General features: G+C 41.4%; 1 protein-coding gene across 5 annotated transcripts in view; it reads right to left on the bottom strand.

The window, feature by feature from the left end:
- The window catches only part of CLASP1 (cytoplasmic linker associated protein 1), a 271,575-nt gene that overhangs the window by 148,326 nt on the left and 100,578 nt on the right, over positions 1-22,671 (bottom strand). For all 5 annotated transcript variants that reach the window (XM_059166603.1, XM_059166604.1, XM_059166606.1 and 2 more), the window contains exons 7-8: positions 18,825-18,922; positions 5,175-5,242 (exon numbers count right to left, since the gene is read on the bottom strand). In XM_059166603.1, coding sequence (XP_059022586.1) covers positions 5,175-5,242; positions 18,825-18,922 — 166 coding nt within the window. The remainder of the gene's footprint in view (positions 1-5,174; positions 5,243-18,824; positions 18,923-22,671) is intronic.

Genomic DNA, 22,671 nt, shown 5'->3' with positions numbered 1-22,671 from the left:
GTATTATGTTAAGTGAAACAAATCAGAAAGACAAATACCATATGATTTTACTTACATGTGTAATTTTAAAAACAAAACAAATGAATGAATGAACACAGAAACAAAGAGAGGAAACAGACTCATACAGGGAACAAACTGATGGTTGCCAGAGGAGCAGGGAGTAGGAAAATGGCCAATGGGTGAAGGGGAATGGAAGGTTCAGGCTCCCAGTTACGGAATGAATAAATCATGGGGATGAAAGGTGCAGCATAAGGAATACAGTCAATGGTACTGTAAGAGTGCTGTATGGTGACAGATGGTGGTGGCACTCTACAACATCAGAGTTGTGGAATCACTATGCTGTGGACCTGAAATTAATGTAACACTGTGTGCCAATTTATAAATAAATTTATAAATAAATAAATAACACTTCAATTTATACTTCAATTTATAAATAAATAAATAAATAACACAAACAACCTTTAAAAAAAAAAGGACAAAGGAACTCAACAGACATTTTTCCAAAGAGGATTTACAAATGGCCAACAGGCACATGAAAAAATGCTCAACATCACTAGTCATCAGGGAAATGCAAATCAAAACCGTAAAGACAACACTTCACACCCACCAGGATGACTATAATCAAAGAAACAGACAATAACAAGTATTGACGTAAATATGAACAAATTACAACTTTCATACATTGTCATTGAGAATGTAAAATGGTGCAGCCACTTGGAAAACAAGGTGCCAGCTAGGCAAAGGTTAAATACAGAGTTACCACAGGAGCCAACATTCTATTGCAAGGTATATACATGGGAGAAATGAAAACATCTCCACATAAAAACTTTCAAATATTCACGGTACCACTGTTCACAAGATTTAAAAAGCAGAAACTCAAATGTCTATGAACTGATGAGTGGGTAAACATAAGGTGGTATATCCATACAACGGTGAAATATTATTCAGCTATAAAAAGGAATGAAGTTCTAATACATGCTATCCCATGGGTGAATCCTGAAAACATTACGCTAAGTGAAAGAAGCCATACAGAAAAAGCCATATGTTGTGTGATTCCATTTATATAAAATGTCCTGAATAGGCAAATCCCTTGAAACAGAAAGTAAGTTGCCACAGACTGGGAGGAGAAGGAAATTGGGAGTGCTAATGATCACAGGTATTCTTTGGGGGTGATAAAAATATTCTGGAATTAAATAATTGCACAATTCTATGAATACACACACACACAAATTATACACTTTAAAAAAAGTAAATTTTTGGTATAGACTTATCTCAATATTTAAAATACACTGATAATTTCCCCCCCAAAAATAATCCAACACTGACTTCTAATAAAAATTTAGATAAAAAGGAATAGATGAGAACTACCTCACATTTTGCTAAAGAAGATCTACAAAAAACGTACAATTAACATCACACTTAGTTGTGAAAGACCTAAGACTGGGAACCAGAGGGCTACTTCCACCACCTCTAATTATGTAGAAGAGGAAATTCTAGCCAGTGCAATAAGGCAAGAAAAGAAGTAGGGGCGCCTGGCTGGCCCAGTGGGTTAAGCCTCTGCCTTCGGCTCAGGTCATGATCTCAGGGTCCTGGGATCAAGCCCTGCATCGGGCTCTCTGCTCAGCAGGGAGCCTTCCTCCCTTCCTCTCTCTGCCTGCCTCTCTGCCTACTTGGGATCTCTCTCTGTAACAAATAAGTAAATAAAATCTTTTTTAAAAGTAAGTAATACATAAATCTGAGAGAGATAAAACTGCATCCTAGTTGCAGATGATTTGTCTATGCAGAAAATGCCAAGAAACCTACGACAACTCCAGGAACTAACGGGAAATTTCAGAGAGATCACAGTGTACCTATATAAGCAGCGAACTGAAGACGGCAGAGCGTGGAGAGCTGAGAAGTAGAGCAGTCAGTGGTCTGACGTGCAGGGTTCAAAAACTGGGAGTCAGTGAACCAAAAAAACACAAAAATTAGAGGAGGGTTTTATTATTTTCCAAATGCGGTTTCTCTATGCTATCTAAATGTTCACTGACTTGAGCAAAGCAGATTAGGTGGTTTTCTTTTGACAGCTGCTGGACATCTTACCAGTCTCTCAAAGTAAGCATAGAGAGACCAAACTTATCTGGATTAAGAATTCTAAAATCTTGGGGTGCCTGGGTGGCTCAGCGGTTTAAAGAACTCTAAAATCTTAATACATACTCTTTTACGTGAATCTGTTTTGGTTCCAACAATTAAAAAGTAATACTACATACGGACAGCAAAAAGCTGAAATTTTAAAGGCCTCCAGTAATTCTTAATTCAAGATTTCCTTGCCATCTGCTATTTTTAACACAGATGCCTGAAAGAACTGTCTTCATTCTCAATCCTACCCCTTTACCACATACACATACATATATGGATATGCAGGGACAATATTTACAACACATGGAAAATTTAGAATGAAATGTTGTTGTGACACACCCAAAGCCACAGGATTTTAGTGCTCGAGTGAATCATGTGTGTCGTGTTCATTAAAACTCATAGAGTATACAAAGGCTCTACTGGGTAAGGCCTCCAGCATGGGTGTGTTTCTCCTCCCTAGTGCCAGTATTATAATGAGATTCTGTTTCACAGTTATGATTTATAACACAGGCTATTAAAGCACAAACTCACTTTTCAGCCACCACCACTACCTCTTTACCTAGTACTTTTTATCATGGTACCAACAAGTACCAAGGTTTAAACTGGGAAACCACACCAATTACACAAATTCACACACACACACAGAATTAAAAGCTCATGTCTGGCAACTCGCTGGGCAGCCCTGCCCATGTACGCCATCAACACCGCTCACCACAGGAGCGTAAGTCCCCCATGGCCAGGATTCTGGTTCTAACTCTACCAGGAATGCACTGGAAAGCACATACAAAAGCATGTATACAAGTAGGGGGCACCTGGCTGGCTCAGGCACTAGAGTGTGTTACTCGATCTCAAGCTTTTAAGATCGAATTCCATGTTCATGTTGGATACAGACATGACTTAAAAATAAAATCTTAGGGGCACCTGGGTCGCTCAGTGGGTTAAAGCCTCTGCCTTCAGCTCAGGTCATGATCCCAGGGTCCTGGGATCGAGCCCCACATCGGGCTCTCTGCTCTCTCTCTCTCTGCCTGCCTCTCTGCCTACTTGTAATCTCTGTCAGATAAATAAATAAATGAACAATCTTTAAAAAAAATAATAGTAAAATCCTTTAAAAAAAAAAAGTAGGAGGCAATGTACAGAAGTTATGCCATGATAAAATTATATACAAATTATACAGTGACAGACCAATGGTTTTTAAGTGAGTATGAAAAAATGAACACTGATTTACTGGTGATAGCAGAATTACTCTACTCTTTTTCTGCCCTTTTAGTATTGTTTTTATAAACATATGGAAGAGAAATAAGGGGGGATTAGTGAAAGCATGTGTAGAACTCTTTAATCAGTCTCTAAGAAACATAATATACAGACAAATTCCTTAGTGGTAATGACAGGTACACAGCAGAGGAGGACTTAAGGATCTACATCCTGTTCCCTGCTCGGTCCCTATGTAGTAGCAGCGACATTCCCCCAAGAGACAACCTTTTATTATGACTTCAAGTTTTCAAAATTTGACAGCTATGCTGTGATCTAAGATCCCTAGCAATTCAGAAATTGCTATGATGCAATGAGGTATCCAAAAGTTAGAAAAAGGGGTGCCTGGGTGGCTCAGTGGGTTAAGCCTCTGACTTCGGCTCAGTTCATGATCTCAGAAACCTGGGATGGAGCCCAGCATTAGGGGAGCGGGGTGGGGGGGGTCTCAGCAGGAAGCCTGCTTCCCCTTCTCTCTCTGCCTGCCTCTCTGCCTCCTTGTGATCTCTGTCAAATAAATAAAATCTTAAAGAAAAGCAAAAACAAAAAACAAAGTTAGAAAAAGTTCTTGGTGGCAACTGCTTTGTGAGGACTTTACTCATACATTCATTCACAGTTATGCATCAAATTCACTTGCCTTTTCTTCACCTTCTGGAATCACAAGAAATAACCACTTGTCCTCAACCATCATCACCAAGTACAGTAAAATAAATATAAGTACCAGAAACATTAAGTCACAATTCAAGTCTCAGCCACTATTCTGTTTGTTTATTCATTTGACAATATTTACTGCATACCTATACCACATGCCAGGGACTCTTGAGGCGCTCAGGATAAAGAAGGGAATAATACAATGTCCTCACCCCCATGAACAAACAAACTATTTTGCAGTGATACGCAGTAAGAAGAACATTAAACAGAATGTAGGCACAGAGTTCCCTCAGAACATCGGACATGCTATCCTGGCTGGCCTTGGTAATACGGTGTGTGTGCAGCTGAGGTCTCGGTGGAATGAGGAGGAGGAGGAGGGCCACAGAGACCCCCGAGGACAAATGTTTCAAGCAGAAAGAATTGTAAACGCTGAGGCCCTGAAGCAGAAGCTTGGAATGTTCAAAATTAGCAAGGAGGTCAACAGGACGGGAGCCAAGAGAACTCTGGGGAAGAACACCAGATGACATGAGAATGGTGGTCAGCATCAGAGCATGTGCAGGGCCTGGTGGGCCAGGATGAGCCATTGAGCCGCAGTCTCCATGTGATGAAAACCCCGGGAGGATTCTGAACCAGGGATTAACATCATAGCAGTTATATCCGAAAAGGACTACTTGAGGGGTGCCTGGCTGGTGCAGTGGACAGAACATGAGACTCAATCCCAGGGTCGTGAGTTCAAGTTCCACATTGGGTGTGGAAACTACTTAAAAATTTTTTTTACTTAAGAGTAATAAAAAAGGAAGGACTATTCTGATTGTTGTATGAAAAACAGCCCATAGGTGCTTGGGAAGAATAACAGCAAGGACGCTGGTCAGAAGGACACTGTGAGAGCACAGGTAAAAGACTACAAGAACTTGCACTAGGAGCAGAGCGGCAGCTATAGTCAGAATCGCCCAGGACTCCAAGCTCCTGAGTTCAGTGTGCGCTCCAAAAGAAGGTTGGCAACACCACCACAGTTTCTAGCCTGGGAAAGTGGGTACATGGAGGTAAGACTTCAGACCTAGACACTGTCCTCAAGATATCAAATTCAGCTGTTCAGACCTAGCATATTACTGACCTAAAACTGAAAAGGCAAAAATAGAAAGACTGCTTTTTCTACTTACCGTTTGCTGACTGTATCATGTTTCCAGATTTTTGGACTTCATCAAATTTTGTAAAAATTACATTCAACCTGTAGGGAAAAAAAATATATACTTGTATATATAGAAACTATTAACTGTCACCATTTATAGCCAATTATGTTAAAACACTAATATGAAGTTGAGTCACACCCCCACAAAAAATCAAGGATACAGGGGCGCCTGGGTGGCTCAATGGGTTAAGCCACTGCCTTTGGCTCAGGTCATGATCTCAGGGTCCTGGGATCGAGTCCCGCATCAGGCTCTCTGCTCAACAGGGAGCCTGCTTCCTTCTCTCTCTCTCTCTCTCTCTCTCTCTGCTTGCCTCTCTGTCTACTTGTGATCTCTCTCTGTCAAATAAATAAATAAAATCTTTAAAAAAAAAAAATCAAGGATACAAACCCACCTAATAACAAAAACAATAACTACATTAATAACATTAATAACATCCAACAATAATCGAGCACTTATTATAGACTAAGCACTGGCTTAGGACTCTCTCTGAAAAATCTCAATCCTTACAATAGCCATATGCGAGATTATTATCATCTCCATTTCACAGATGAGGAAACCAGAAAACTTACTCTGGCTAACATGGTGAGTTCAGGTGGAGAAGGCAGCCCTGAGAGTAAGAATCCAGAGCTCATGATCTCAGGCACTGTATTAAATGGACTGACCGCTCTACACAAAATGTATACATTATGAAAAGCATATGTTTCTCCTATTTCTGTCTAAGCACAGACTGGTGATCACTTAGAATAAAGATCTTCAGAATCCACTGACATTACAAAATAAAGGCTTTCCTGTGACTTATGCTTAATTTTAAAAATGCTCTAAATAATTTCTCCAGAAACAAGCACTGTGACTAGATTCTTTAGCTGAAAAAAAATCTACATTTATTTTCTGTTAATGGATCAATGTCACCTTGACACTGAAATTGAAACAAAACTCCTTAACCAGTCAAAACATTCCATCCTAGTGACACCAGTAATGAGAGAAAAACTGGGAGTAGGATGGGGTGCAGCGGTGCTAATCTTGCCTGGTAGAAGTCAAGAAAAAAACGAGGCTTTCTGAAGCAAAACACAGACACGCTGGAGTAAGAGTGAAGGATGAGAGTCCAAAGCAATGTACTTCTGCGTTCAGACCCACACCACCCATTTCTAGGACCAGACTAAAAATTTTAGTACTTGCTTACAAGCTGTCCTGTCAGACAAGCTGTAATTAGTTCAAACATGTTTGTCTTTTCTTCACAACTACAATGGACTCTCCTTCGGGATAGGGATGGGAACTATATACTTCTGGTGTTCTGTATTCATCAAATACCATGTAATGCAGGAGCATTACATCCCTGCGTGAATCCTGTTCCTGTCCTCACTATGGAAACTAGGTACATCCTGGCCTCCATTCATCCACAGTTCATTCACTGAGTCCAGCACCGAGCTGGCCAGAGGATAAGTGTGTAACGTTCTTAACTTCTAAAGCTTCTACTTCATTCTTTTCTTCTTAGAATGTCACATTCTAAGTAAGAGGGGAGCCAAAATTACACATCAGCAAGGGGACATAAAGTGAGGGGGATAAAGGAGCCTGAAATACTGCCTTCCCCCCATTCCCATTCCATGGCAGATATCAAGCTTTTTTGCCCATCTGTCCATCTAAAGCCCAGATGGAGCCTCAAAATCCTTCTCAAAGCCACTCCAGGCAGCCACTACCAATGAATCAAAGTTGGCACTGAATTACAAAAATCTTCTTTGTCATCTCAGGACCAGATAGGAGTAAAACTCACTTTCAAATCCAGAGGTTACTAAAAGATCTGGAAAAAATGCCCCAGAATCAAATTCTTATGATGTTTCCATCACCTTCCCTCTTAAAAGCACCAAAGATCTCCAGTGGCTTACAAAGCGTGTGAATAATGTCACTACACAGGTTGCCAGGGCATATGCCCTGACCAATTTCCCACTTTATTGTGTCACAACTACACCCTCTGATGTGAGCAGGCCTGCAAGTTTGCAATTTAGGAACAAGGCAGCCCTCCCACCTTGGTTGTTCCTAAAATTCCTGCAAGAGGCAAGAATTTCACCCACTGTTGGTTAGAGTAGTCACCATTCTCAGTGGCCACTGTGGGAGAGTCTGCAGATGCTCTCGCTGTGGCAAGGTCTCCTCACTGGGGCCACATTACCCACACCTACAATAAGCTACCCACAAGCTACCCACAAGCTGGCCCAAACAACTAGGTATGAGAATGCACAAAAGATTAGTACTTTTGGTACTGCACTTGAATTCAGAATTTCCTCAGGCAGGTGTGCCTCGCCTTCTACTCATACTTCTGTCTCACTAGCTGCCTCATTCTCTGCTCAGCGATGTCTATACAGGGGATCCCTAAGAAGCTTACCACCTCAGGAGGCCAGTTAGCTGGCTTCAGGACAGTCTAACACTAACAAAGAATTCCTGAGGAGTGGCTTCTTTGCCTCTACCTCCGAACACAGCAATATGAAATGCCTCTCTGGGACCAACGAATTTGCACATACCTTAAAGGGTGAGTTTTATACATTCAAAGACACTGCATATATAACTAAGGATTACTCTCAAAAGGCACCAACTTTTTTTTTTTCATTTTTCATTTTAAATCTCTGGATCTCAAATTTAAATTTTGACAAGTAACCAATACCATTTTCCCCTGGTTTTTCTCAATTCAAAATTTATATTCAACCCTTCAATCGAACTGGCACTTATTTTACTATAAGATCTAGATCTAATTATTCCTTCCTAGAATATCTTATAAATTTAGGGGCGCCTGGGTGGCTCATTTGGCCGGGCGTCTGACTCTCGATTTCAGCTCAGGTCATGATCTCGGGGTCATGAGATTGAGCCCCATGTCTGGCTCTGTGCTGGGTGTGGAGCCTGCTCAAGATTCTCTCTCTCCCTCTCCCTCCTAATCCCATGACTCTCTCTCAAATACTAATTAATTTTAAAAATTAAAATAATCTCATAAAAGCAAATACTAGTCTGTTCACAATCAACAAGACCCATCCATACGCTCAGAACTTTTCATTGACTTTTTAGTCCACTATTCTTAAATATGAGCAGATAACCAAGCATTCAAAGACACACGAGCAAAATTTTTAAAGTGAAAGAGACCAACATGAATAAATACATACTCCAAAATCACAATACAGAGGAAAGAAGAGGCAATGAGAAGTTTTTAAAATATATCATAATACTTCCAAACAGATCAAGAAAATACTGCAATTATAAAAACTAACATGGAAGGAGCCCTTCAAAATGACAGAATAAGGACCCCTGAAAATCTGTTCCTCCAAAGAAGCAAATAAAACATTGGCAAAAATCCGTTAAAATCAAGTTTTTCAGGCTCTGAAAACAAAGACTTGCAACAATCCAAGGAGCATTCTTCAAGAAAAATGGCTAATCTTGGTAAGGACAACAAGCTTTTCACTGTTTTGCTATATCTTATTTCCATCTCCAACTCACTAGCTAAAGAATCAACAGCCCAAATCACGGCAGTTTGAAAACCAGCAGCCTTAAAGCCACTGGGAGGAGCTGAACAAGTGGGGAGCAGCATAAAAATCCCCATTCTAAGAGAACTGTAATTATTTTACCTCTCTGGCATATTCCAGAATCCCCATTCACAGTGTTTTACTTGACCTGATTCACAGCATGCTTAATGGTTGAGACTCTTTTCCCTGAAGCCATGACCAAAAAGAATCCACAGCAACTGTTTAACACAGCAGCTGCCTGAGATGATAAAACTGGAGCAAAGACACTGACCAAAAAACTTACAAAGAAAAATGGAGAAAGATATCTTCGCAGGAAACTTTGAAAAAATCTGACATATTCCTGGGAATCTGCAAGGCTACATATATGTGCAAGAAAGTTTGAGGAAACACCTAAGAAATCACTAAGGTCTCATGCCTGGCTGACCTTGAGGCTCTGCACAAGCAGCCAATAAAGGGGAAGGCAGCGATGTAAAAACTGCCTGCCAGAACACTGAAAACATTCCTCAACATACACAGACAACCCTTCACCAAAGGCTACAAGATTTACTGGTTACAGTCATTCAAGGAAATCTCTGTCTAATCATTAGCTGAACACTAAGTTAACCAGAGACTTCAGCAGCCACACACATAAAAAAATAAAGATAAAAATACAGACTGTATGCAATTCGTTCAGGAAAATCACTTAAACAAGGAACAACAAAAACAACAAACACCACCAACAACATGTGAAGAGAGAGTAAAAAGGATTTCCAAAGTTGTCACAACAGATTATTGTAAATGACCAGTTTCAACTAGTCAAGTATAAAAAAATTACACCTGTGAAAAACAAGAAAATATGGCCCATACAGGGAGAAAAAAAAAAATTAGTCAATGGAAACTATCCTTAAAGGAAGCCCAGACACTGAACTGAATAGATGAATACTTGAAATCAACTATTATAAATGTGTTGAAAGAACTAAAGAAAATTACTTCTAAAGAATTAAAGGAAAATATAAGAACAATGTATCACCAAATAGAGAATATCAATGAAGAAACAGAAAAAAATAAGAATCACAGAGAAATTCTAAAAATGAAAAGTACAAAAACTGAAATAAGAAATTCACTAGAGGGGCGCCTGTGTGGCTCAGCGGATTAAGCCACTGCCTTCGGCTCAGGTCATGATCTCAGGGTCCTGGGATCAAGGCCCGCATCCGGCTCTTTGCTCAGTGGGGAGACTGCTTCTCTCTCTCTCTCTCTGCCTGCCTCTCTGCCTACTTGTGATGTCTCTCTGTCAAAAATAAATAAATAAAATCTTTAAAAAGAAAAGAAGAAAGAAAGAAAGAAATTCACTAAATAGGGCATCTGGCTGGCTTGGTCAGTAGAGCAAGCAACTTTTGATCTCTGGGTTGTGGGTTCAAGCCCCATGTTGGTATAGAGATTACCCAAAGAAATAAAACCTTTTTAAAAATTTCACAAGACGGCTCAACAAATTTTTGCTGGGGGAAGAAAAAAGCTGCAAACTTGAAGATGAATCAATTGGCAATACCCTGAGAAACAAAAAAAGGACAGAGCCTAAGAGTTCATGTTCTTATAATACTAATGTACCAACATACATATAATGGGAATTACCAGAAGAGAGAAAAAAGGCAGAATACATGGTGAAATAATGGCCAAAAACTTCACACATTTTATATAAAATTTTAATCTACATGTTCAAGAAACGTCAAATGGGATAAACTTAAAGAAATCCTAACCTAGACAAAATAGAAACAAACTGCTGGAAGAAAAGACAAAGAGAAAATCTTGAACGCAACAATAAACAAGTCAGGAAGCAACAAATGTTGGCGGGGAGGCAGAGAAAGGGGAACCCTCCTACACTGTTGGTGGGAATGCAAGCTGAGGCAACCACTCTAAAAAACAGTATGGAGGTTCCTCAGAAAGTTGAAAATAGAGCTACCCTATGACCCAGCAATCGCACTACTGGGCATTTACCCCAAAAAGACAAATGTGGTGATCCAAAGGGGTACCTGCACCCCAATGTTTATAGCAGCAATGTCCACAATAGCCAAACTATGGAAACAGCCCAGATGTCCACTGACAGATGAATGGATAAAGATGTGGTATGTGCGGGGCGCCTGGGTGGCTCAGTGGGTTAAGCCGCTGCCTTCGGCTCAGGTCATGATCTCAGGGTCCTGGGATCGAGTCCCACATCGGGCTCTCTGCTCAGCGGGGATCCTGCTTCCCTCTCTCTCTCTCTGCCTGCCTTTCCATCTACTTGTGATTTCTCTCTGTCAAATAAATAAATAAAATCTTTAAAAAAAAAAAAAAAAAAAGATGTGGTATGTGCATACACACATACACACACGCACGCACGCACGCACGGTATATTACTAAGCCATCAGAAAGAATGAAATCTTACCATACATCAACATGGATGGAACTGAAAGGTATTATACTGAGCAAAATAAGTCAATCAGAGAAGGACAATTATCATATGATCTCACTCATGTGTGGCATATAAGAAACAGTGCAGAGGATCATAGAAGAAGGGAGGGAAAACGGGAAGAAATCAGAGAGGGAGACAAACCATGAGACTCTTAACTATGGGAAAGAAACTGAGGGATGCTGGAGGGAAGGTGGGTGGGAGATCAGGGTAAGTGGGCGATGGGCATTAAGGAGGGCACATAATGTAATGAGCACTGGGTCTTATATCCAACTGATGAATTAGTGAACACTACATCTGAAACTAATGATGTACTCTATGTTGGCTAATTGAATTTAAATTTAAAAAAAGAGAAAGCAACAAGAGAGAAGCCACTCATTGCATACAAAAAATCCTCAATGAGATAATTAATTTCTCACTTAAAAAAAAAAAAAAAGAAAAGAAAAGAAACAGTGGAGACCAGGTGGCACTGGGATAACATATTTGGACTTGAAATTTGAAATCTCAACCAAGTATACTTCAATAATTTGAAAATAAGCAAGCAAATACATACACACATAAAATAAAACCTAAAAAGCTCAACCAAGAATTCTACATCCAACAAAATTATCCTTCAAAAATGAAGCAGAGAGGGGCGTCTGGGTGGCTCAGCGGGTTTAAAGCCTCTGCCTTCGGTCCAGGTCATGATCCCAGGGTCCTGGGATCGAGCCCCACATCGGGCTCTCTGCTCAGTGCAGAGCCTGCTTCTCTCTCTCTCTCTCTCTCTCTCTCTCTGCCTGCCTCTCTGCCTACTTGTGTTCTCTGTCAAATAAATAAATAAAATCTTAAAAATAAAAAAATAATGAAGCAGAGAATCTTCTCTGGACCAAAGATATTTCAGTCTTTACATGAAATCATACCACCAAATATAATGAATTGCAGACTCTGAGTGGGGGAAAAATGAAGGAAAATTTAAGACATTTTTAGATAAATAAAAAATTAGACAAGCCCTTCAGTTTGAAATGAAAGAAGCCAATACATTAGCCCAAAACCACATGACTATAAAAACACCAGTAAAATATTGTAAAAATGTCTATGCTACCTAAAGCAATTTACACATTTAATGCAATTCCTATCAAAGTACCATCCATCTTTTTCAAAGAAATGGAACAAATAATGCTAAAATTTATATGGAACCAGAAAAGACCTCGAATAGCCAAAGGGATATTGAAAAAGAAAGCCAACGTTGGTGGCATCACAATTCCGGACTTCAGGCTCTATTACAAAGCTGTCATCATCAAGACAGCATGGTACTGGCACAAAAACAGACACATAGATCAATGGAACAGAATAGAGAGCCCAGAAATAGACCCTCAAATCTATGGTCAACTAATCTTCGACAAAGCAGGAAAGAATGTCCAATGGAAAAAAGACAGCCTTTTCAATAAATGGTGCTGGGAAAATTGGACAGCCACATGCAGAAAAATGAAATTGGACCATTTCCTTACACCACACACAAAAATAGACTCAAAATGGATGAAGGACCTCAATGTACGAAAGGAATCCATCAAAATCCTTGAGGAGAACACGGGCAGCAACCTCTTCGACCTCTGCCGCAGCAACATCTTCCTAGGAACAACGCAAAAGGCAAGGGAAGCAAGGGAAAAAATGAACTACTGGGATTTCATCAAGATCAAAAGCTTTTGCACAGCAAAGGAAACAGTTAACAAAATCAAAAGACAACTGACAGAATGGGAGAAGATATTTGCAAACGACATATCAGATAAAGGACTAGTGTCCAGAATCTATAAAGAACTTAGCAAACTCAACACCCAAAGAACAAATAATCCAATCAAGAAATGGGCAGAGGACATGAACAGACATTTCTGCAAAGAAGACATCCAGATGGCGAACAGACACATGAAAAAGTGCTCCATATCACTCGGCATCAGGGAAATACAAATCAAAACCACAATGAGATATCACCTCACACCAGTCAGAATGGCTAAAATCAACAAGTCAGGAAATGACAGATGCTGGCGAGGATGCGGAGAAAGGGGAACCCTCCTACACTGTTGGTGGGAATGCAAGCTGGTGCAGCCACTCTGGAAAACAGCATGGAGGTTCCTCAAAATGTTGAAAATAGAACTGCCCTATGACCCAGCAATTGCACTATTGGGTATTTACCCTAAAGATACAAATGTAGTGATCCAAAGGAGCACATGCACCCGAATGTTTATAGCAGCAATGTCCACAATAGCCAAACTATGGAAAGAACCTAGATGTCCATCAACAGATGAATGGATCAAGAAGATGTGGTATATATACACAATGGAATACTATGCAGCCATCAAAAGAAATGAAATCTTGCCATTTGCAACAACATGGATGGAACTAGAGCGTATCATGCTTAGCGAAATAAGTCAAGCAGAGAAAGACAACTATCATATGATCTCCCTGATATGAGGAAGTGGTGATGCAACATGGAGGCTTAAGTGGGTAGAAGAAGAATAAATGAAACAAGATGGGATTGGGAGGGAGACAAACCATAAGTGACTCTTAATCTCACAAAACAAACTGAGGGTTGCCGAGGGGAGGGGGTTTGGGAGAAGGGGTTGGGATTATGGACATTGGGGAGGGCATGTGATTTGGTGAGTGCTGTGAAGTGTGTAAACCTGGTGATTCACAGACCTGTACCCCTGGGGATAAAAATATATGTTTATAAAAAATAAAAAAAAGTATAAAAAAAAAAAAATAAAAAAAAAAAAATAAAAACACCAGTAAAAGGAACTACAAAGGTAAAGATAAAATCTAGGTAAATACAATAATATAAATGTATGTTTTGTTTTTAACTTTTTTCATATCTTACATGACTTAAAAGTAAACTACATAAAGCAAGAAGTGTAAAACTGGGGTGCCTAGGTGGCTCAGTGGGTTAAGCCTCTGCCTTAGGCTAAGGTCATGACCCCAGGGTCCTGGGATTGAGCCTCACATCAGGCTCTCTGCTCAGCAGGGAGCCTGCTTCCCCCTTTCTCTGCCTGCCTCTGCCTACTTGTGATCTCTGTCAAATAAATAAATAAAATCTTTAGGAAATAAAAGTACAAAACTGTATGTGTTAGTGGGCATATTAAAGATGTATAGATAAACATAGCAGAAAAAGAAACAAGGGGAGAAAACAGAACTATGTAGGAGTAAAGTTTTTAATACTGAAATTAATTAAGGATAATAATTCTAACTAGGCTTCCATAAATTATGATGGCAACTGAAATCCCCAAACACTAAGAAAATAAAACAAAACAATCCAAAACCCAAAATAACAACTGTTGGCACTGCTAGTGGGAATGCAAAACGGTGCAACAGCTGTGGAAAACATAATGGTGGTTCCTCAAAATACTAAACATAGCAGTGTATTTGATCCAGCAGCTCCACTTCTGAAATCTAACCACAAGAGCTGAATGCAAGTAATGTAAGAAAGATCTGTACAACCACTTTCACAGCAACATTATTCACAATAGCCAAAAAGTAGAAGCAAGTGTCAATCCACAGAGGAATGGAGAAATAAAATGTGAAATCTACACACAGTGGAATTTTATTCAGCAATACAAAGGAATGACTCATGGTATAATATGGTTGAACTTTGAAGGTATTGTGGTGAGTGAAAGAAGGCAGTCAAGAAAAAGTTACAGTTTGTGTGATTTCCATGAAATGTCCCAAAACAGGCAAATCCATAGAAATAAAAAGTAGACTAGTGGTTGTCAGGAACTAGGGAGAAGGAATAGAGAGCGACTGCTGATGGACACAGGGATTCTTTTCAAATGTTCTACTGATAGCAATGACTGCCACACAACTTTCTGAATATACTAGAAACAACTGAACTGTTCATTTTCAAGGAGATACGGTAAATTATAAAAATATGAAAATTATGGTATAGAAATATTTCAAGAAGGCTCTTACTTAAAAAACAGAAGTGGAATACTATAAAAAGGGACCATACAACTGGAACAAGAAAGGCAAATTTTTAAATCAAATACCCAATATTCAAGTGGTCATAGTATAACTATCATACTTGTAAATATAAGTTTTATATTTACATACTACCTATATTTATAAATACAGTAGCCATATTCCTAAGTACCTTACTCAGAAGACATGAGGTTCCAGAAGGAAAAGCCCTCCAAGTGTACCATGCAAATAGAGAAAAATGGTCTGTCTCTCAGACAAGACCCATCATCATTAAGTTTCAGACCAAGAAAATCAAAGTTATCTACATTGGATGAAGAAACAGAATGGCTTTAGAATTCTCCATGGAAACACTGAAAGCTGGAATGACTCAATGAGGCACTGGCTTTAACATTCTGAATGACAGGAGCCTGAGTGGCTCAATCAGTTAATAAGCATCTGATTTTAGCTCAGGGCATAATCTCAGGATCCTGATAGCAAGCCCCGTGTTAGGCTCCCCTGTCTACTTGTCTACTTGTCCCTCTGCCCCTCCCCCTGTTCGTTTTCTCTCTCAATAAATGAGATCTTAAAAAAAAAAAAAATTACTTTAGCTACCAGAGAGACAATACTCAAACAACAACCAAATGCATGGCCCAGAGTGAAATTCCAGCTCCTCCCAAGTGAAGCAGATGAAAGGACAGGTCTCCCCCCAACTGTGAAAGGGAAAAAGGAGCTGCACCTCAAGGCACATTTTTTATCTTAATGCTTACGTCACTGAGCTGATATTATCAAGGCATTTTATTCATCACACATTTCCTAGAGATAGAATTAATCTTCTCAAACACAGCACTCACTCAGTGGACAAACTTTTAAGAGGGCAGCATTTTCATTTCAGGATGAAATGCATGTTTCAGAAAGCACCACGCATATCCCACACTATGTTATTAGTCCTATGGCATATCTTGCTAAGCTGAAAATCTGTGATGCTCACATAACAGCAAAACAGATATATATAAATGACTAACAAAAGTCTAGAATGTTCAAGTATTCCCATCAGCCACTTGGAGCCACAGACAGCAGACAATGAATCTTCTAAACAACGGCAGAATTCTTCCAAGGTCTCATTCCATTCGCATGTGTCCCTGGCAAAATCAAACTAAAGGTGGCGGCCAGGGGCTCCAACCCTCACAGTGCTAGTTAAGTGTCTTGTAATAAATACGAAGAAACACGAAGTTTTGGCCTTTTTCGCCAGAGTAATGCCTCTGAAGCACCAACAGCCTCCCTCTCCAGGCACCATGTCTAACCAGAGTTTTACAGCCACAACTGAGAAGGATGTGGGCCCATTTCCTTAGGACCACCCTCTGCATGTGGTCTAAAAATTTTAGGAAGGATTTTAAGTCACATCAGGGATCAGGAGCCTCATTCCCATTCACAGAGGACCAAACTAACTCTTCTGCAGCTGTTCATTAAAAAAAAAAAAAAAAGAAGAAGGGAGGGTGGTGGTATAAAAACCAATCACTGGGAGTCTGAATGAGAAGGTTCTAGCCCCTGGTCGGGTTGGCATGAACTGCCCCCTGGGGCCTGACCTCAATTGTCCTCTGTGTTGGGGTCCCCAAGTCCACACGCAGGTTTAATGACTGGCTGAGAGGACTCAGGGCTCGGGGCACATTCACACTCATGGCCATCACTATCATACTTAGGACACTCCCAAGAAACCAGCAAAGGGAGAAGGTACATGGGGAAAGGTTTGCAGGAAACCAGGCACAAGCTTCCCAGAGCCCGTCCTGGTGGAGTGGCATCACAGAAGACATGCTTATCCCCAGCAACAGGCTATGACAACGACAACGGTGTGCCGTGCTATCTTCCAGGGCTCTGCTGGGGCTGGTCATGCAGACACTCCCTGAAGTAGCACTTAGCAACATGCCAGACTACCCAAAGGAAAGTAGATGATCAGTGTAACACACACTGCCAGGGCACCGTGAGCCACTCTTGCCCACTCTTTGGGAATGGGAAGTCCCCCCAGATCAAAGCTTTCAGCCGCCAGCGCAGGGGCAGCATTGCAAGCCAGCCTCCCCTAAGGATAGCAGTTTCCTCTGAGCACTCATCTCTCCAGACCTCCGTGTCACCATGTCACCTCCCAGGAGTATGGGCTTGCTATAGAAGCCTTCAGACAGAACACAGATGTCCCACTAGGTGAGATGGTCTGCTCATAGCCTGGAGCCACTGGGAGCTACCCAGCCTGGTGAAGCCCCCACCCCCAGCAGGAAAGGGCTTCACTGCTCATAGCCTGTCTTCCCAATGATGACACTGACATCATGAGTAAACAGCCCTCTCCCGCCAGTCCTGCCGTCCCTGCTCACCTGGGCCCTCCAATTTTCCCTAGGACACTATGTAGGGTTTTTGTCTTTAAGTTTGTCTTTCTCCTATGCATTCCCCCATATACTCAAAGACAAGAAATCTGAGGTTCATAAAACACAGGAACAAAATAAGTCTATTCTCACAGATTACCTGTTATAAAAAACATGAAAACAGTTTTATCCCCACCTAATAATCTTGCACATAGCTCAGGGGCCATCGTGAGAGCAACCCGGGAGACAGGACTCTCAACAACAGTGAGTAAAGCCCCAGCTGCCTGCTCACAGAACCCTTACTTTAGGGTAAAGGGCCTGCTTCCATCATAGGTAATTAAGAAACATCAAGATAGGGGCGCCTGGGTGGCTCAGTGGGTTAAGCCGCTGCCTTCGGCTCAGGTCATGATCTCAGGGTCCTGGGATCGAGTCCCGCATCGGGCTCTCTGCTCGGCAGGGAGCCTGCTTCCCTTCCTCTCTCTCTGCCTGCCTCTCCATCTACTTGTGATTTCTCTCTGTCAAATAAATAAATAAAATCTTAAAAAAAAAAAAAAAAAGAAACATCAAGATAGAGGACTCCAGTATATTTCAAAATCCCAACCCATATTTAGACTCCCAATATTCTGTAAACTCTTGTGAAATGGGGGTAGAGAAAATTAAAAGGGGAGTCAAAAGAACAGGGCTACCCTCTGAGCTCTGACTCTTACTGTGTGCTCTCCCAAGTCACCTCATGGGTCCTTCTACCTCCCGGACACAGTGATGGGCTCAGACAAGCTGCTCCAGAAGCCCAGGCCACGTGTAGCTCCCCAGGACTAGCATATTACTCTCTCCCTTAAAGGAATGGGGCAGAGCACAAAGGGTCTAAGATTCCCCCACCAAGGTTAAAATTATAAATATCCAGTTTTCATTATTTTTTTAAAACGCTGACTACAACAGAGACATCCGTGAACTCACTTGGTCTTGGATCTGATGAGATGCGGATGCCCTTGCACTGGCCTCTATGAATTGAGACTGGCAGAAAATTACTTTTTCAAAGATGCTTTCCAGAATTATTACTTCTTTATTTCTATCCAGGCTCATTCTGGAAAGGCTTCATTAATTCAAACAAATATATTTAAAGCACCTACTGCACTTGGTACTTGCTGCAAACAAGATATAACTACACAAGCCAAAAAATGCTCAAATTGTTCAATACCTTTCCATTTTAAACACGCTTCTAGAATCAATACATGGCATGAGATGCGGCTAGATGTCTGGGTGACAGTCCTCCTTTTGAGTAAGTGGAATGGGCCTGAATAAGGCCTCCAACCACCAATCCTCTGACCACAGATTCTTTGAATATAATCACCACTGTAAATTAAGTAATGCAAACCAGGCGGTTAACGGAAGAAAGAAGATGAGAAGAGCAGAAGGAAGGAAGACAGTCTGAACTCACCGGGACTGCGGCAATCCTTTCTTACTGAGGTCTGCCCTCACACGTTCTCCCACGTGTCTGTAAATCTCCACTAAGCTGTTTATTGCTGCGTCTCGAACCTAGATGTAAAAGAAGAGATCTTACAGCTGCTCTGTGTCAGTCCACAGCGCTTCCTGCTGGGGCACAACAGGCTGTACGCCACCCCAAGTTTATCACCAATCTGCCAGTGCAACTGTGATATAATCCCTTATAGATGTTTGACTAGACAAAGCCATGATGCTGGTACAATTCCAAAGGGGAAATTCAAGCCCCTCCCTGTACATGTGTTAAAGTCCACATCCCTTAGTGCTTTCAATTTTTTCAGAGGATGTCAGGAATCCAGAATTTTCAGATCACTTTCCCAAAACAGAAAATACTACAAATAAATGAATTATATACTAAAAACAAAACTCCATGTAAAAAGCTTTCTAGATTGAACTCAATAAAATACTTAGAGAGCAAAAAAATAGGTAGTAAAAGCCATTATACATAGAGCCCTGTATTCAAGAAGCTAATGGTCCTAAAAGGGGCTTGGTGGAGGGGAGGGAGGGGAGTGGTAGTCCACAAATTCTTCATTTAATACAGAGCAGGATATAATATAGATCATACAGAAGTGCAAAGAACTCACACAGTTTAGAGAAGGGAGCAAATATACTAGATGATAGCAAGAAACATTCTTTGAAAGAGGAAGGAACCACTTAAAATGTGCTTAAGGGACAGCATTTTACCAAATAAAGATGGAATGAGACAGGTTCCAAACAAGGTACAGCCTGTGCGCAAAGGCATGAAAGCAGAGACACATGGCATGTGCTTCAGGAAGAGCGAGTAAGTAGTCGGAAAAACACAAATACGAACTAAGATAAGAAAGCAGCAAAAAAAAAGGCTTAAGAAACAGAACAGATTTAAAACAAACAAAAACAGGGAAATCTGAATACGGACTGTACATCAAATGTTACCATTTTTAGCAATATTGAATTTCTTAGATATGAAAATAACATGTAATTCTATAAGAAAATATCCTTGTTATTGAGAGATATAAACAGATGTATCTCAGAGCAAAAACATCAGGTCAGAGCAAAAATATCATGGTTCAGGGAGAAAAAAAAAGTGCGTTTCTATGTGTGGGTATGTGTATACATACAGGGAGAAAGAAAACAAATGTGACAAAAATGTTAACTGGTAAATACAGGTATTACTATTAGTCCTAGTATTTTTCCATAGGTTTAAAAGTTTGCCAATAAACACACAGTGGGGTGAGGGGGGACAACTTTCCAGTATACCCTGGAACCAAGGCCAGCCTGTGAAGGTTGGGGAGGAGGGGGGAAGGGTACTTACTTCAGTAGACAAAGAGAGGGGAGCAACATGCGTTTGTGTTTGGTCTCAAGCAATGACATCAAAATAACAGAGAATAAAAGGCAGAGGAAGGAAGTAGGGACACAATTTACAATTCTCAATACCGCCGGCTACTCCTGATTTAACAGTATTACAGGTTATACAACAGTTAACTTCACAGACCATTTTTCCCCGATGGTGGAAAAGGGCAAATGTTATGGTACAGACTGTTTGCATTCCCACCCCCAATATGTATATTGAAGTCCTAATCCCCCAGCACGACTGTACTTAGAGATAGGACCTATAAGCACATAACTGAGGTTAAACAAAGTCATAAGAATAGGGCCCTGACCCAACAGGTTTGGTGTCCTTCAACAAAAGACACCCACAAGCTGGCTCCATTCTCCACACGGGCACAGAGAAGTTATGCGAGCACACAGGGAGGGAGCAGTTTGCAGACCAGGAAGAGACCCTTCCCCCCACGTCCAGAACCAGACAATGCTGGCACCCTGATCCCAAACTACCAGGCTTCAGAACTGTGAGAAATGTATTTCTGTTCAAGCCACTGGTCTATAGAATTTTGCTATGGTGGCCCAAGCCAACTAATAGATTATCAGTTTACTTGGGAAAAGAAAGACCTTCTGAATTTAGGCACCATTTTTATACAGAAACATGGATTTACTATACAAGCTGTTAATGCCACTGTCTCCTGAAAATGACTCAGCCTGCTTTCTAATGAATGATACCTGCTCAGAGCCCATCACCTGAATGAGCAAGCAACATCCTGTCCTACTCAGAAAGTCTGGACCATCATCAGTTTAAGAGATTTAGTGGGAAAATGACCAGCCTTAGAATCAAAGCACAGCTGAGTACCTCCTTGGCCCTTTAGAAACTGTGTAATCCCAGATCCAATATATAAACTATTTTAGTCTCCACTTTCTCCTCTGTGAGCTGAGGGCTGCTTGGAGGGCTAGAAAAAAACAACAAATTCATTCCACAAGTATCTAAGTGACTAGTAGATGCCAAACTAAAGTGCCTCAATGGCCCAGGCGGGAACCTGGTAACTGGTATACAGTGACAAATGACTCTGGCAGAGGACCCTGCTGGCAGAGAGAAGAGGGAAAATGGAGGGGGTCGGGCAAACAGGCCACCATCACCCAGCCTGGGAGCAATGTAGGTATGGTTTGGCCATATGTAATCTTTCAAGAGAAATCAGGAATACGAATCTTTCAAATATAAGAACACCAAAACTCTTAAACATAAAGTTAAAATGCTGTGCAGACGCACGCGCCCACACATGACGCTGCGATTGGGTTTCAGGCCAGCAGTGTGGAACCTATGTATTGCATGTATAAAACACTCCGCATGCGACTAGTGGAAGGAGTATATCTACATCTTCTGAACCAATCTCCTTAGCCTTCAAAATCATCATTCCTCAGGCTCCAAAGCTATCGGGTCAGACAGCATTTGAGGGTCTAGAGCACCCTCGATTCAGGAAATAGGGCAGAACACATTTTCTTCATTTTCTTCGGTCTACAAGTACTACACTCCAACTGCCAAGGGACGTTCTGTAAAAGCAGCTCACTCAGGCTGAAGGCAGCACGGCGGCGCTCACTAACACAGCCACGCGGGCCCTACACTGCTTCCGCCCACCCACGGCTCAGCATTAAAAAGGTACCCCAACATTTCAGGCCACTAGGAGTACACAAGAGCCCCAGTACATTAAACGCTACCTGGCGGGCTCAAGTTGAATGCTCTACAGTTCTGTGGCCTCCGCGAAGGACAGCTGTTGACTAGGATATAGAGGAGGCTAGCCACCTGCTGGGGCGCACAGCAGGAAAGATTAAAGGAAAGGCAAGAGCACAGGCACGTGCAACATATACACACAGCCCAAGAGGAGGAATGATTCCGTGCATTAGCAGCAGAGAAGCAGGTGGTACTTTCCTGGCTGGAGGGCTCTGGGAGACGTGGACTGCGTGTGTCCGTTTGTGCGTGTATACGGGTGCAAATAAACCTTCCTAAGGCAGGTGGGGTTCGACGGATGACCATCTGAGTGCACAGTCTGGGGTACTCCGGCTCTGTCCGCAACAGACTGCCCAAGGGTGCCCACCGAGCACCCACCTCACTGCATGCCAATGCTCAGGGTCCCAGGGGCCCACCGCGTGGAGTCACATCACCCAAGTGGCCCGTGACAGCACCTGAGTTAGGAACAAGAACTTCATTCAGCTAGCCAGGCTGGCTTTCTCGTTGGACTTAAGGATACCATGTGATAGCAGCAATCACCTAATGTGTAACCTCAATAAGGGATTTTTTTTCTTCCACAGAAAACAAAAATGGAAACAAGACCAAAAAGGGAGAAAAGCAAAACAACCCACTTGGTAACTTAGAATTTTTTTTAAAAATTGTTTCTTTTTAAATTAACATTGAAACATAAAAGCGTGATTCAGTAAATTGAAACATCTCAAAATTCTACTCCCCCCCCCCCCCCCCCCGTATC

Source organism: Mustela lutreola, chromosome 3 (genome assembly GCF_030435805.1).
Source record: "Mustela lutreola isolate mMusLut2 chromosome 3, mMusLut2.pri, whole genome shotgun sequence".
NCBI classification, from domain to species: domain Eukaryota; kingdom Metazoa; phylum Chordata; class Mammalia; order Carnivora; family Mustelidae; genus Mustela; species Mustela lutreola.
Note: the sequence above shows the minus strand (reverse complement) of the source record. Positions and strands in the feature narration are given on the sequence as shown.